Genomic DNA, 14,930 nt, shown 5'->3' with positions numbered 1-14,930 from the left:
TGAAAGGAGCATCAGAACTTAATGTGTACTGATCATTCATTCACTTCTCCTTGATCAAGTAAATAAACATTTTCAACGCAAGACATCCTGGACTCATGTCTACTCTCTCCACTGATGTATGGGGCTGCATGATTAAAATCTCTAACAGCACGTAAAGTAACGATAATCGTGCTTTTTTTAATGGATTGTTTAATATTGTTTCTAATTGTTTTTAGAAGCTGATAATGCTTTTGATTGGTTGAGGTTATCAACCTGAAATAGACAATTCTGAGTGAATAAATTCAGAAAAGAAAGAAAATGAACTGAGTTTCCTGCACGTAATCTGTTTTTTTCTAGGCCTTTCAAGTTTGGCATGTTAAGGAAGAGTAAGAAACTTGACAAACACAAGCTGTTGTATGACACCATAGATATAGTCTAAAAAGACAACACAAAAAATGGAGTGCAAATGCACCAGTTGTGGTATTGGAGCCTTACTCACCCATAAAAATGTAGTCGACGTTAGAGGTGATCCTATCAGGATTTTTTGGGCCGATAACCGATACTGATCACGGGCTATTTGAAGCCTTAAATTTTTTGGGTAGCATTGCATATTGATGTAACTATTCTTGAGAACATTAACTTTCACAATTAGGAGATTTCAATTTCAATTCATTTATTTCAAAGGGACAATGTGCAACATTGAACATATTGGAAAAAAAACAAATATTGAAACCCCAATTGCAGCAGAGGTGATTTACATTGGCTGTCCCCCCGCCAGATGTTACCGGCAACTTCCCAGAAAAACATTTTAAAAAATTACACTTAATAATATATAATGTATAATATAACGATTATTATTTGAAAATTATTTTTTGTTTATCGTCACAACGCTGGCTGCACACATATTGTTTTTTAGTGTGGGTGGCGGTTTTGGCGCTTAAAAGTCAGCCCTTGTTTCTCACAAAGTCTCTAATGTTTTGGCATGTTCTATTTTTCAGTGCTGGCTGTTCACATTCTTTGCAAACCACACACTCCTTCTTTGATGCTAAATGACCTTTAATTATGTGAGACTTGAAATGTCTCAGCACAGCTTTTTCTTCTGCTTTGGTCCATGGTCTTCGTGTCTTGTCTTTGCGTACTGAAAACAAACAGGATGACATAATTGTTAGTATGGCTGGCTACGACTTTCATCCGGATAGAAACAATTAACCATGACAATTAATAGTGGTTTTGTGAAAGTGACTTTGCCAGCTGTTTACTAATTGTAGTAAATGACGTATTTCCTGTATGCGTGTGTCTGTAATCCGTAAAACTGTTTCCACTGCAAAAGGTTGCATATTTCGTTCATTAAAATGTTGACTTTTCCACTTCCACCGTAAAACATTTCAAGCAATATTTCACGTTTTTTTATAAATTTCCAGCGTTTTCATTAAGATTTTTTTCCTCTGCAAATTGAACATAAAAACCCCACTTCTCTCTTTTTGTTGTTCTCTGTTTGTCTCTCTGTCCCTGCATGTTGATCTGATGATGGTGATGACCTCTTTGTAGGCCCAGAAACTTAACTGAAGGTTAAGCACTGGATATTATAAACTTGATACGTATTATAATGTAACTTGATCATACCATTATGTACAGGAGGGAGTCCATCTGCATCAGGAGTGTCCATGTCTGAAAAATGTGTAACAGAAGAGCATAGTAGATGCCTTTTATTAAAAAGTATTTGTTGTTCAATTTGTAAAGAAAGGAATTGAATATTATTTACTATATTAGTACTATATAACTGAGGACAAGAACTGAGGTTCAATAAACACTAATATCCAACATCAGTTAGCTCAATAAAAGCAGAAATAGATCATATAGGTTTACATTGTATTGAAACTTCATTTCCTGATCCAAGAAAAGTTTCGGGGTTCCAGTGATTTTCAGTCAAATATGTCTTTAGATGGCTGTTTCACATTTATCTGCAACCTGTGAAGACCATAAGTAATATGGCCGTTTCCACTGTTCATTGTTTATGCTTCAGTCAGCAAAAATAGTTTTATATGCTTCCAAAACAATATGGTTTTTATTATAGTTCAAGCACTTTTCAAGCACTTTCAATGCCCATTTTAAAACTTTTTACAGCACCTTATACACAAGTTTTATTTTCAAAATCAAACCTGCCTGAATCAATGTAAATGGGAGGATTTGAGCCAAATGACATTCAGCTGGGTCATTCTGTGTCAAATCCGACTAAATCCAGGAAAACAACTCTCTTAGATTTAGCCTTGGTTTTGGGACACATTCTTAATATATACAAGGTTTGATCAAAATCAGACAGTAACAACAACCCAGAATACTCTAACAGTGCACAGGCACCTGCCTGAAAAATAGCCTATTTTAATTTTTTTTTAATTACTTCATTGCCAAGACATATATGTATCTACTGGAATAGAGCAGTTTAAATATTATATAAGGCCACCCTCAACTTTACAGTGGGCTACTAGCTAGGTGTGGGGGTGGGGAAAATCGATAAACCATCGCAATATTTTCAGTGGCAATACTGTATCGAAACACAGGCGCTAAATAGGGATCTGTTATTGTGTATAGTGGTCAGTTTGTCCCATTTTGCAACAATTAAAGTGACATGAACAAACAGAGACATTTATCTTTTTAAATAAAACAGATCTTGACAAAGTTTCGTTTTAGGGACGTCATTTGAAATTGGGAAAAATTTGAAGTTGGAAAAAAGGTTATGAATTTCCCCCTGCCAGTGGGGCTCTCGGGCTTAGGAGGTTAAGAGGATTCTTAAGTCCTTAAGAATGTTTGAATCCGGGAAACGCGGCCATTGTTGTAAAGTGGCCAGGAGCTACACAAGATTAAAAAATAAATGATGGAATAGGTAATAATTTAATCAATGGAGAGTGTCTAGAGCTAGTTTCCAGCAGTATGTACTATATGTACCAACATTATAGATCATATTCAAAGTACATACCGTTCAGTTCACGAGGACAATCTACCTCTGCTTTGTTGTGAATGTTTGTTGTGAATGTTTGTTCCTCCTCACTCTCATCATCATCATCTGTGACATCTGGACAAATAATGGGAAAGTACTTTAATTTGGTTAAAAAACAAATTAAAAAGGTTACATTGTGTAATATCTGAATGTTGGAGCGTTATGTCAATGTTACTTTGGTAACTGACTCCGTTTCTGGATCAAGTCAGTTTTCAATGAACACACTTTCTGGAATACCTCCCACTAATAGATCACCGTGATGATTAAATCTAAGTTTCAATGAATAAATAATAAATTCAATCTGTGCCAACATGTCCTATACTGCTTTTTACTGCTATATTTTACATACTGCCTGTCCAACATATAGTCTCATAGATGCTGTGTTGTCCAGGGGATTGTACATCAATGTCACTGCCACATTGGACTACGCAAGACTGGCCTGTAAATAAACACACGGAAACAGAGGCTGGGGCTTTCTGGACAGAAACCACAAAATTACATTTCTCACCTGATCTCAATAAGTCACCTTGTAAAAAAAATCTGACCTGTTTCACCAATTTATGACATAGGCTCATGTTTAAGGGGCAAATGTGAAATACGATCAGGATGTCGGCACAGGGTTATTATTTTGAAAATTTACTGGATGCAGACGCACCGCATTTTATCAGTGTAGGTGACTTTTCCCCCACTGCGTCCTGTGAGCAGACCTCTGTCCTGGTTTTGTTGTTGAAGTTTGTAAATCCGGCTAGTTTGCTGGGGCCACAAATAAAGAAAAAGGAAAAGCTGTAGCTGCGAGGTGGAGTGAATGATCAATGGTGGTGCTACAACTGTGGGTCAGGACACCGGTTTTGTGATGCAAATGTGTTACTCTTTTGAACACATTGTTTTGTCAAGCAAAACACTTTCTTTGTGACCCCAGCAAACTAGCTGGAATTACAGAACTCTACAACACTGAAGCTGAGGATGTCATACAACTTCATGTCAAAAAATGACCTTAATAAGGCCTTACAACTCATGTTGCATATAAGAGCAAAAATTAGATCCATGAGGTCAAAAGAACTGCTCCAAGAGCTCAGGGAGAGTTGTAGAAAGGCACAGATATGAACAAGGCTAGAAATAACAAACCGGCATTTATTGTTTCTGAGAGCTCAGTGTCTCCAACCAGGACTGGCCATCCAGCCAAACTGAACAGTTGGGGGAGAAGAACCTTGATGAGAGAGGTAGCTAAGAACCTGAAGATGACTGTGACTGAGCTCCAGAGACCCAGGTTGCAGGCCGACAACCACTGCTGCAGATCTGCACAAAAGCTGGTCTCTATGGCAGAGGTGACCAATGAGAGCTTCTCCTCAGTGAAAGACAAATAAAAAGGCTTCACAGTTACTCACAGCCTGGGAGTTCATCAGGTTTGTTTTTTGCCTTTCATGTGTTTCTGAAACTATCTCCATCTCCACACAGGATATCTGGAACTCAGTCAGAGGGATCTTTGGGTGCTTACCTCTCTCACCAAGGTTCTTCTCCCTAGCTGTTCAGTTTGTCTGGCCAGTCAGCTGTAGGAAGAGTCCTGGTTGACCCAAACATCTTCCATATTACACTTATGGAGACCACTGAGCTCTTGGAAAAAAAAGGCAGTAGATTTTTTTTCTAGCCTTGTCCAAATCTCTGTCTTGCTACAGCTCTCTCCGGGCTTTTCTTCAGCTCTTTTGACTTCATTTTTGTTCTGATATGCACTATGAACTGTAAGGTCTTATTTAAAAAAGTGTGTTCATTGAAAATCCAAATCAAACCAATTCATTCAAGACAGCTGGACTCTGATGAAGGTGTGGAACCATCTCAAAGCTGAACAAAGAAAAATGGACGGCGCCTGAATGACCTACATTAGTGTGACAGCAAAGTTACGTATTTACTGAAGTATTTACCTGATAGCTTAATTAATTACTTTGAAACCACAAGATTCACAAAAGGCATGGTCTATAAAACTCCAGTAATGAAGCCCTCTAAAGATCCTTTAAAACCAAGATTTCTTTAAATACATACTATAACCCCTTTAGGTCTACATTTTACATAAATAACATAAGAATTTTAATACCTTCAATTTCGTCAAGAGATTTTCCTTTAAGCTCATGCATCTTTCCCTTTTCCAGTGCAAGGAGCAACTTGGAAATTTTGGCACTCTGTATGGTAGGCTCTGACAGACGGTAGAACTGTCTATGTACTGATATATCGTGCCCCATAAAATCAGCAAGCTGATCTAGTTCATTGCTCTTCAAGTTCAGGATTTGTGATGTGGTCGCTATGTCTTTGCGCAGTTGAGTTGATCGTAGATACTCTGGCCTCTTGGCACCACACTCATCTGCGAGCTGTCTGAGACACTGATGTCCTCTGTAGTAAGTCAGACAATTTGGTACAGCAAACAAGTATTCATTTTGGTCTGGGACACCACATTCTTTCCTCTTCTCAATCATAATGTTGAGTCCATTTACCATCTTAGGTGTCAGCAGCACTGCTACCTTTCTATCCCTTTTTCCTTTTAGTTCAACACGCTCAAAATAGTTGCAGAGTTTCTTTTCACACTCTGACAGCCCCAATTCATCAAGGGTGTTTGTTTCTTTGTTTCTTTCCAGAAAGTGTCTCAGTTTCATCTTTGAGACCTCCCCAACACGTCTTCTATTGAAAAGGACAATCTTGGTCAATGCGGCTTTTGCAAGGCTGGAGTAGTTCTGCACTGTTGTCTCCTTCTTTAATGCAGCAGTTGCTGATTCAACAGTTTTGTCAAGATGCTTGTTAAATTTCGTTACATCATCAGTGAGCGGTAATTTGGCTGTTTTGTTATATTTCAGGTCACTAATGGTGCTTAAGGCACAGTGGGATATGTACTCCGACCACTTTGCAGTATAAAGCTTCTGAAACGCCTTTGAGGATTTAATCAAGTTGTCATCTCCAGCCATAAGAGCATGACAATGAATGATGTCACTCACTTTCAACAGTGAGTGTCCAATTTTAAGTGCAAGGCTTGGAGTTTTGTAACAGTTCTTTTCTTTATCAAATCCTGCTGTTTCTTTTACTGCTTCAATTACTTCCATGAAATTACCTGGTTTTATGGCATCCTCTAAGGTTAGGATTAAAGACCTTTTGCGAATGGTTTGCAGGAATCTTCCCAGCTGACGGATTTTTTGGCGGATATAGTCATGTTTTGAAGGGTCATGTCCATGTTTTGCGAAAAGGGTGTCAGCATACCGAAGAAGGCAGAAGTCATTACGAATAACACTTGCAATGACATCGTCATGCATATGGCTTAACATTTTAAGCACCCCATCATCAACTGTGCTTGAACATGCTGACTGGATTGCAGATGCTAGGCCGAGCACTCTTTTTCTTCCTTGATGATCCTGTTCCTCTGGTTTGGAGGAGCACCTTTTCATATGTCTCCATAGTTCTGGTCGCAAAAACATACCCTTACAATGGATACAATATTCATATTTTTTGCATTCAACCTTCTTGGCTCTGCGCTTCACTTTGAGCTGACCACTTCCTTTTTTCAGCACATCTCTGTTATACTCAAAGTTTCCCCTGTTGCGAAGATTCTCTAGAAGCTTCTTCCTAGTTGTTGAGCTTGCTGGGAGACTAAGGGCATATGCAACATCAGAATTCTCTTTTATGTGAGTTTTATAATGCCGCGCTATTTTGAAATGAAAATCCTTGCAAATGAAGCAGAAATTTTGTCCTGCTTTTACAACACTGGTTGAAGGTACTGTGTTGGTGCAAGATTGTCCAGTGTTAGGGGTGTCATCTGTGACATTACAGTTCATAGAGGTATCCATTAGTGATTCTTCAGCGACCTGTAATGTTGGGTTTGCCAAGCTGTTTATTGGTTCCTCATCCTCTGTGTCACTTTCTGAGCCTGGAACGTATTCTGGATCAGATACATCATCCGATAGCTCCTCTTCACTGAAGTCACTTTTATTCTGATTAAAATACAAGGAAAATAAAAGAAACCATAAGGCATACATAACACCTGTAATAAACACTACATGACAATCAACAAGCAACAAGCAACTGGACCTCATATGTTTCTCACTGTGCTTTTATAAACCACTACTGAGCGCGCAGACACACACACAACTAGGACTGTTCAAAATGTTTAAAAAGAAAAATATTTTAATAACAAAAGAGAAAAATTATTTCACATAAGTTGCTCAAAGCGGTCAAAATAATGAATGTGGAAGCAGTCTAGGGACAACAAATGTTGTAGAAATGCCACTGTGTGGACTATAGTTTAACTGCTGAGCACATGGCTAATTAATTATGCTCATACTCTGCTCGTTCACTTTTATTTTTGTTCTGTTTGTTTGCTGGCTTTTATTGTTGAAGTTTTGTTTCCAGTCATTCCATGTCAGAGAGTGTTAAACTCCACACCTCTCTTCTCCTGTTATTTTAGATTAGATAGATAATTGCGGTGGTAAACATACTACAACTATGGGTAGGAGGGGGAAGCGTAATTTAAGCAGATGGAGCAGTGTCGTTCACCTTGTGTTAAAGCCGCAGTACATAAGTAAAAGTACGACGACGCTTAATTTATTAACAGTGAATTGAAGTCAAGTGGTAGATATGTTACCAAAGGTCAGTCGCTGAAGTAATTAAGTGGTTGCTCAAGTAGTTGAAAAGAAAATCTTGATTTAGCAATTTCATTTTATCAACATCATCCTAACTAAAAAAATTACGATGTATAATCGATTTATTTATCACAAACACACGGAAGTCTTTGTGCTAAAATAGTGCTTCTAACTGCTAAACACACAAGGGTTATTGGACCATATCAAATCATGAGTCATATACAGAAGCAGAAAGCGAGCATCTTTTCAGGTCATGTTAAAGAATTTCTTGCATTTGAAGCTATACCAACAAATGTACAAACAAACCTCTTCAGGGAGCACTGTAGAGGAGAGAAATGGTGTGTTGCCTGCAGATAGAGAGACGACTGGTGAGTGGTCTGCAGATGGAGAGACAACTGGTGAGTGGTCTGCAGATGGAGAGACAACTGGTGTGTGGTCTGTAGATGGAGAGACGACAGTTGAGTGGTCTGTAGATGGAGAGACGACAGTTGAGTGGTCTGTAGATGGAGAGACGACAGTTGAGTGGTCTGTAGATGGAGAGACGACAGTTGAGTGGTCTGTAGATGGAGAGACGGCTGGTGTGTGGAGAACAGGTTTCTCTACTGTACATGGAGCCATAGGCTGATGGAGGGGAAAAAAGGGAGAACAGAGGAGAATGAAAGAGGGAGACATGGCAGTTATTTCAATGTAGAACATCTGCTGCTGAAATACTGAATTTGAAATTGAGCTGATCTACCAACTCACACACATTAAATATTATCTGAACATATTTAGCTAGAACATTTACTGAGCAGACTCACAATATTTACATTTTGCTCAATGGTGAATACCTTGTGAAATTTGATTCTATAACTCATAATTGAACGGCAATTTTTGGAAACGTGGTTAACAAATAATGACAAGTCAATGAGGATGCTGCCATTACATCTTTGGTATAGTGGACTGCTAGGGTATTTCACCTTACTGATGTTTTCAAAGTTCATACAATTTCAAATGTAATTTGTGTTTTGTTTTCAAATCAAAATAGAGGTATCAGCATCTGTGAGAGTCCACAGTCAAAGAATTATTTTGGTGACATCAATTTGAGAATACATTTTGTTACATTCACTGTTAACACCAAATCTATTACCCATGACACAGAATACACTATTTGAACTAACACTTTAAACCTTTTGGAAAAGCAGTTCAATAAATATCTTTTTATGCCAGTTCTTAGTGCTTATGTAGGTGGCATAAAAACCTTATGGATACTGCTTCCAGTAAAGGGTTACCAAAATAACTACTTACCAAAGTCTTTTGTCTTTTGTCTTTGGAGTGAAAGCAGTATGTATGCCAGACAGTGGTGCAAACTGTTAAAACCACAAAATACTAAGGTTAGCATTAATGTTGTAATGTTTCACAATGAAGCTACAAAGATATGTACAGCTCGTCAGTGCTACTGTTGAGGAAAACAGGAGGAATTTTGTGCATTCCACACAGAGACCTGAGCAAGATGGCCAGGCACATCCACTCAACACCATGGATCCCTTGTTGTGATGCTGCACAACAGCGTGTCGAACAGCAGGTAGACAGCATCGCTGGGATTTAGCTGTGGTGTGTGGTGGTGGCTGGCCACTTCGCTTTGGTCTTGGGATGAAACTTGCCAAACCCCAGCCTCTACTGTGCTCCTACCGCTACTGCTGTAAACATCGTCAAAATCTCACCCAGTGTTGCTAGAAGACCACTAGTTATTTTTCCTCAGTGCATTGCGCCAGATTTTGACAATGTTTACAGCAGAAGCAGCAAAGTAGAAACCACCATGTTATTTTAATAAACTCCAGGGGCCTCATGTATAAAAGATTTAGCAGTTTTTATACCAGAAGATGGTGTATGGCCAAAACATTAAAAGAGTACTTACATACAGAGGTGGGTAGTAACGAGTTACATTTACTCCGTTACATTTACTTGAGTAAGTTTTTGAAAAAAATTGTACTTCTAGGAGTAGTTTTAAATCACTATACTTTTACTTGTAACTGAGTAGATTAGTGAAGAAGAAACTGTACTCTTACTCCGCTACATCAGGCTACAAGGAGCTCGTTACTTTTCTTTTTACCTCTTTGGTATTCTACGCGTCATTGTTTTTACCCCAGTGTACGTCTCATTTTAATGTTTTATTTTGACAGAGAGAGAGAAAGTCTTCCGCTTAAGGTGGTTACCTTAGGAAAAGTGCGAAACAGCAGCTACATCATGCGGCGTCTTCTGTGTCGACCAAAACAAACGGACATGTGAGCGTTCAACAACTCAACATCTAACCTGAGGAAACGTAGCGGTAGTTTTAGTTTCTGCTGTGGAGAGGTGGATCTTTGTCTTTTAGGTTACATACGGTATGTTTTACACATGCAGTATCCATCCAAATTTAATGTGACAAGTCTCTCACTTAAGCTATTTTGTAATTAATAAATAATTTTAATTTATTTTATCGATTGGATGAACAATAGTTCGCCTAAATATGATTATTTTGTATTTTTGTCGGTCTGATTGATGCTTGTGTTAAGAAATAAATCAGACGTTACTCAACAGTTACTCACTACTTGAGTAGTTTTTTCACCAAGTACTTTTTTACTCTTACTCAAGTAATTATTTGGATGACTACTTTTACTTTTACTTGAGTCATATTATTCTGAAGTAACAGTACTTTTACTTGAGTAAAATTTTTGGCTACTCTACCCACCTCTGCTTACATACAAAAATATTCACATGTATAAAAGCGGGCGTACGCCAGGTCCTGCGCACATTTCCTTTATACATCACAATCAACGCGAAGTTGAGCGCACGGGCACGAGCCACCGACTCCGCCTTACCTCCTCCTATAAATTAATATGGAAATGCCTGTAGATGCGCCCCGATGTCATTCTTTGTCCAATTTTCCGTCCTCATGTTTAACAGAGGTTAACATGTGTAACATTCTCCAGATGAATGATCAAACTTTTATGGAATATCAGCGACTGCTCAACAGTTTGCGTGATGGCCAGCACATTCTCCCATCAAGGTAATTTTTTATACATCACAAAGTGTCCGTGAAAACCAGCGTACGCAAACTTTTTGTTTGTACGCAACGTTTATACATGAGGCCCCTGGTGTACTTCAGGGCCTTCATCTCGCAATGTGGGCCACTTGTTTTTTCACAGAGTCAATAGCTTGACTCATTGAACAGCCTAATATCTGATTTCTTCACTTTTCTGTATAACAATAACAAAGTTCATGTTTTTTCCTTAATTTTTTGATTTGGAAAACAATGGGTGCAGTTTTCTTAATGCATGTTCACTTGTGAATCTTTAAACTATGATGAGGATTTTAAGGCTTCATTCGCTTTTTAACCTATTTCTGCTGGATGCTTCGCACCGACACATTACATCTACCGCCGGTTACTGCGTTGAACCTGCCGGCTGCTGCGTGGTGCAGCATTTTGTATCCGCCTGTCTTTTCATGACGCGTGCATCAGAGAACGCAACGTCATTGGTTCAAATACACATGAGGCGGGTCTTGTTGGCTATTTAAAGCCATGTGACCACCAAAATGTACCGTAGTTTGCTGAAAATCATGTCAATCAACGAGACATACATGTGCGTTTGTTTATGAATTTTTGAGAGACAAGCAAGAAAATGGTTATGACAGAGGAAGATTTTGACAGCGAGGACAGTGACATTGAGGTGGAAGATAGTGAGGAGTTTGGGAGGGAGGACGTGGTAGATGATGATGATGATGAAGAAGTGCTGGATGATCCTTTGCGCCACGCAGCAGCCGGCAGGAGGTTCAGAGTTGCGCAATGCAGTAACCAGCGGAAGATGTAATGTGTCGGCGCGAAGCATCCGGCACAAACGTGTTAAAAACAACTTTAAGTCTGTTGATTGTGAGGGGATTGTCTTTCTACAGGCAAACACAGTGTACATGTGTAATGCAACATGTTGATCTTAGAATTTTTATACAAACCTTCACATCTTAGCCCCCACCACTTCAATGAAGAAAATGGCCCACGGCAAAGTGAGCATTTTTCAAATGAGCCCAAGTTCTCTTTCACAACACGATGTTTCTTGCAATCTATAAGAAAAAACACATTGAAATTTATCTTGTGAATACAGATTTGAATTTTGTACTTTGATTACTTCCTCTAGGGGGCTGAAATCTAGCCTTGCAATGCCAGCTCAAATCTTCAGAATGTTTTCTTCTCTGGGATGTTGGGGTTTTATTGTTTATTAAATTCTAGTTTAATTTGAATGTAAATTTGAATGTTATCAATGATATCCCAGGGGGATTTTGGGACTGTCTTGAGACAACACCGCTGTGTTAAGCAGCGTCAACTGATCCCTGGTGTAAAGAATAGTGTCATGGCTGTACACAGACTCCCCAGACACAGCTGTAATAAGCGTGAAAAACAGTGAGGCCAGAGCAGACACAATTTCACTAGTGTCCGTAGTGCAAATAAATAAAATCCACCAAATAAATCCAAAGAAAAGTAAGATAAAAGTTCGAGGAGAAAGAAAAAAGAAGAAAACAATGGCTATGCCAATTCTTACCCTCTCTCTCTTCCTCATTCCTCCTGAATTATCTTGCTTTCTTCTCTTCCTTCCTCTCTGTTCTTCAAAACCTTAAATAGATTATAATGAAAATGAAAACAATTGGATTGTGTAAATTATGTATTATATCCCCCTCAAATGACTTACTACTTATTATAAGGTTTTGCCTGGTATGTCCTTCCTCTATTATGTTTTTTTATAAATATTTCTTACCATCATTGCAACCCCCTGGCCTCTTGGCTTGCTGCTGTTTATCCAACCAAATTTCCATGTGGAAAAATAAAGCAAAACCACAATTAAAACACTCAAAGGTCACACAGCCATTACTAAAACATCAGTCATAAAAGAGTAGATTACGGATAAACAAGAGAAGAGGAAAGAGAAAACCCATCAGTCATGGAAGAATTACATCTCCAGTACCTATGAGATCTATGGTACTTTCGGGTCTAATGCTACTGTGGCAAATTGGCCCAAACACCATGAATAAGCACACAAAACATATAACAAGGGTTATGGAACCATAACAAACCTAAATCCTATACAGAAGCAGAAAGTGAACATTGTTTCAGGTCATGTTAAAACACTTGAAGCTACACCAACAAATGTACTAACAAACCTCTTCAGGGAGCACAGTGGAGGAAAGGAATGGTATGTCGCCTGTAGATGGAGAGACGACTGGTGTGTGGAGAACAGGTTTCTCTACTGTACTTGGAGCCATAGGCTGATGGAGGGGAAAAGGGAGAACCAGAGGAGAATGAAAGAGGGAGACATGGCAGTTATTTAATGTAGAACATCTGCTGCTGAAATACAGAAATTGAAATTGAGCTGACATATCAAACTTCTGGCTTGCATTTCATTTGTATCCGGCCCCAAAGAAATTATCTATATTATATCACTATCAGAGAGAGAGACCGAGAGGACGGATAGAAGACAGAAAGGAGACAGAGAAAAAAGATCTTATGCCATGCTGCAGTCTTCTTATTATATACTATTAATTACTATTTTTTAAATAGATTCAATTGGTCACATGTACTCTACCTTGGATATTTGATGCCTTTGGGAAGAACGCCATGGCAGGTTTTCTCCTCCGTAGTCATAGGTTATTTCTTGCCCTTCCTCAATGTCAACAATGGCAAACAAACACAGACTGGGTACACCATCCACCTCTATTTTTTTCATTTTTGCATTTGGTTTTTCAGCATCATTCACGAGTCTGCCAAGTGTCCCATCTTCACTTGAAGCATCAATGCTACAGGAGAAGGAGTTAAATATCATAACAAAATTGGGATTAAGAAGCAAGAACATGATTGCCAAGCATTTCTTTTACCCAGAAATGTCTGCATAGGGCCATTTGCACTAGGGGGCCAACAGAGTCATCGTGGTGCCACTATTTGCCCCCATAGTGGAAACAAGGGTCATGAGTGGTTTTGTTATTGATCAAGAATATCATCCTGCAATTCAGCTTACACACCAATGTTCCGTTCCTTTGTGTTTGAAGACGTATGTATACTCATTCCACGCTGTAGTCTTATCAGTCGTCTTCAAAACTCCTCTGTACTCCAAAACGAATGAACCTTTATGAATGGGCTCCAATGCAAACACACCTCTTCCTATCAATAAATTAATGAATAACAGTTAGTGAAATTATTAGATTGAAAATTTTAAATTGTGATAAAAATGACAATGATGCGGAAAAAAAAATTGAATTCATAAGATCTGCTAACTCACTCATCACATATCTCTACATTACTGTACAGATTCACAATATTTTCTGTTTTTCCTTGATGAGAAAAGGCATAACCTGATGAAAACATTGTGAAATTTGACCCTATAATTGCTTTTGTCATAAGCCAATATTTAAAATCATGCAAAACTGTGATGTGACCTACTATATTTTACTGCATGGCCTTGTATGCTTCACGCTGTGGTTATAAACCATCACTGGCCACACAAAAACACACACAAGTCTAATATCTTAAAGTATTGGTTCACACTGTCTCACTGTAGGCCTCACATGCCAAACACCGGTCTCAAAAACCATGACCATGGAAACACAAAAAACACACAAGTCTAATATCTTAAAGTATTGGTTCACACTGTCTCACTGTAGGCCTCACATGCCAAACACCGGTCTCAAAAACCATGACCATGCAAACACAAAAAAACACAAGCCATACTGAATCTTAGTCATATACAGAAGCTGTAAGTTAGCATTGTTTCAGGTCATTTTAAAGCACTTCCTGTGTTTAAATCTACACTGACAGTGGACTGACAAACCTCTTTGAGCAAGACTGCGGGAAACATGGCTGCTGTGTGCAAAAATCTGACCACAATTGACCAAAAACAACAAAAACTGAGCTAAAAAAAACTAGAACTGAAAAAGGGAATTTAATAAGATTCAAGCATATTGGGATTTGGGGGCCTTTATGAATTGGCTTCAATGCAAACACACCTCTCCCTATCAATTAATAAACGAATAACAGTTAATAAAAACAAGTGTAAAAAAAAGTGAAATTATTAGATAGAAAAATTTAAATTGTGATAAAAAATGACAATCATGTGAAAAAAAGGTGAAATTCATAAGATCTGCTAACTCACTCATCACATATCTCTACATTACTGTACAGATTCACAATATTTACTGTTTTTCCTTGATGAGAAAAGGCATAACCTGATGAAAACATTGTGAAATTTGACCCTATAACTGCTTTTGTCATAAGCCAATATTTAAAATCATGCAAAACTGTGATGTGACATACTATATTTTACTGCATGGCCTTGTATGCTTCACGC

The 14,930-nt window shown here is 38.4% G+C and overlaps 1 protein-coding gene across 1 annotated transcript; it reads right to left on the bottom strand.

The window, feature by feature from the left end:
• Window positions 1–923: 923 nt before the first annotated feature.
• Window positions 924–13,775, bottom strand: LOC116702010 (uncharacterized). The gene is made up of 7 exons (XM_032536069.1): window positions 13,609–13,775; window positions 13,176–13,386; window positions 12,754–12,858; window positions 5,061–6,936; window positions 2,954–3,049; window positions 1,603–1,647; window positions 924–1,117 (listed from the first exon to the last, which is right to left on the bottom strand). Exons 2-7 carry the CDS (start codon window positions 13,314–13,316, stop codon window positions 924–926), a joined length of 2,457 nt encoding a protein of 818 aa, XP_032391960.1. The 5' UTR covers window positions 13,317–13,386; window positions 13,609–13,775.
• Between the last annotated feature and the right edge of the window lie 1,155 nt (window positions 13,776–14,930).

This window comes from Etheostoma spectabile, chromosome 14 (assembly GCF_008692095.1).
Source record: "Etheostoma spectabile isolate EspeVRDwgs_2016 chromosome 14, UIUC_Espe_1.0, whole genome shotgun sequence".
NCBI lineage: Eukaryota > Metazoa > Chordata > Actinopteri > Perciformes > Percidae > Etheostoma > Etheostoma spectabile.
Note: the sequence above shows the minus strand (reverse complement) of the source record. Positions and strands in the feature narration are given on the sequence as shown.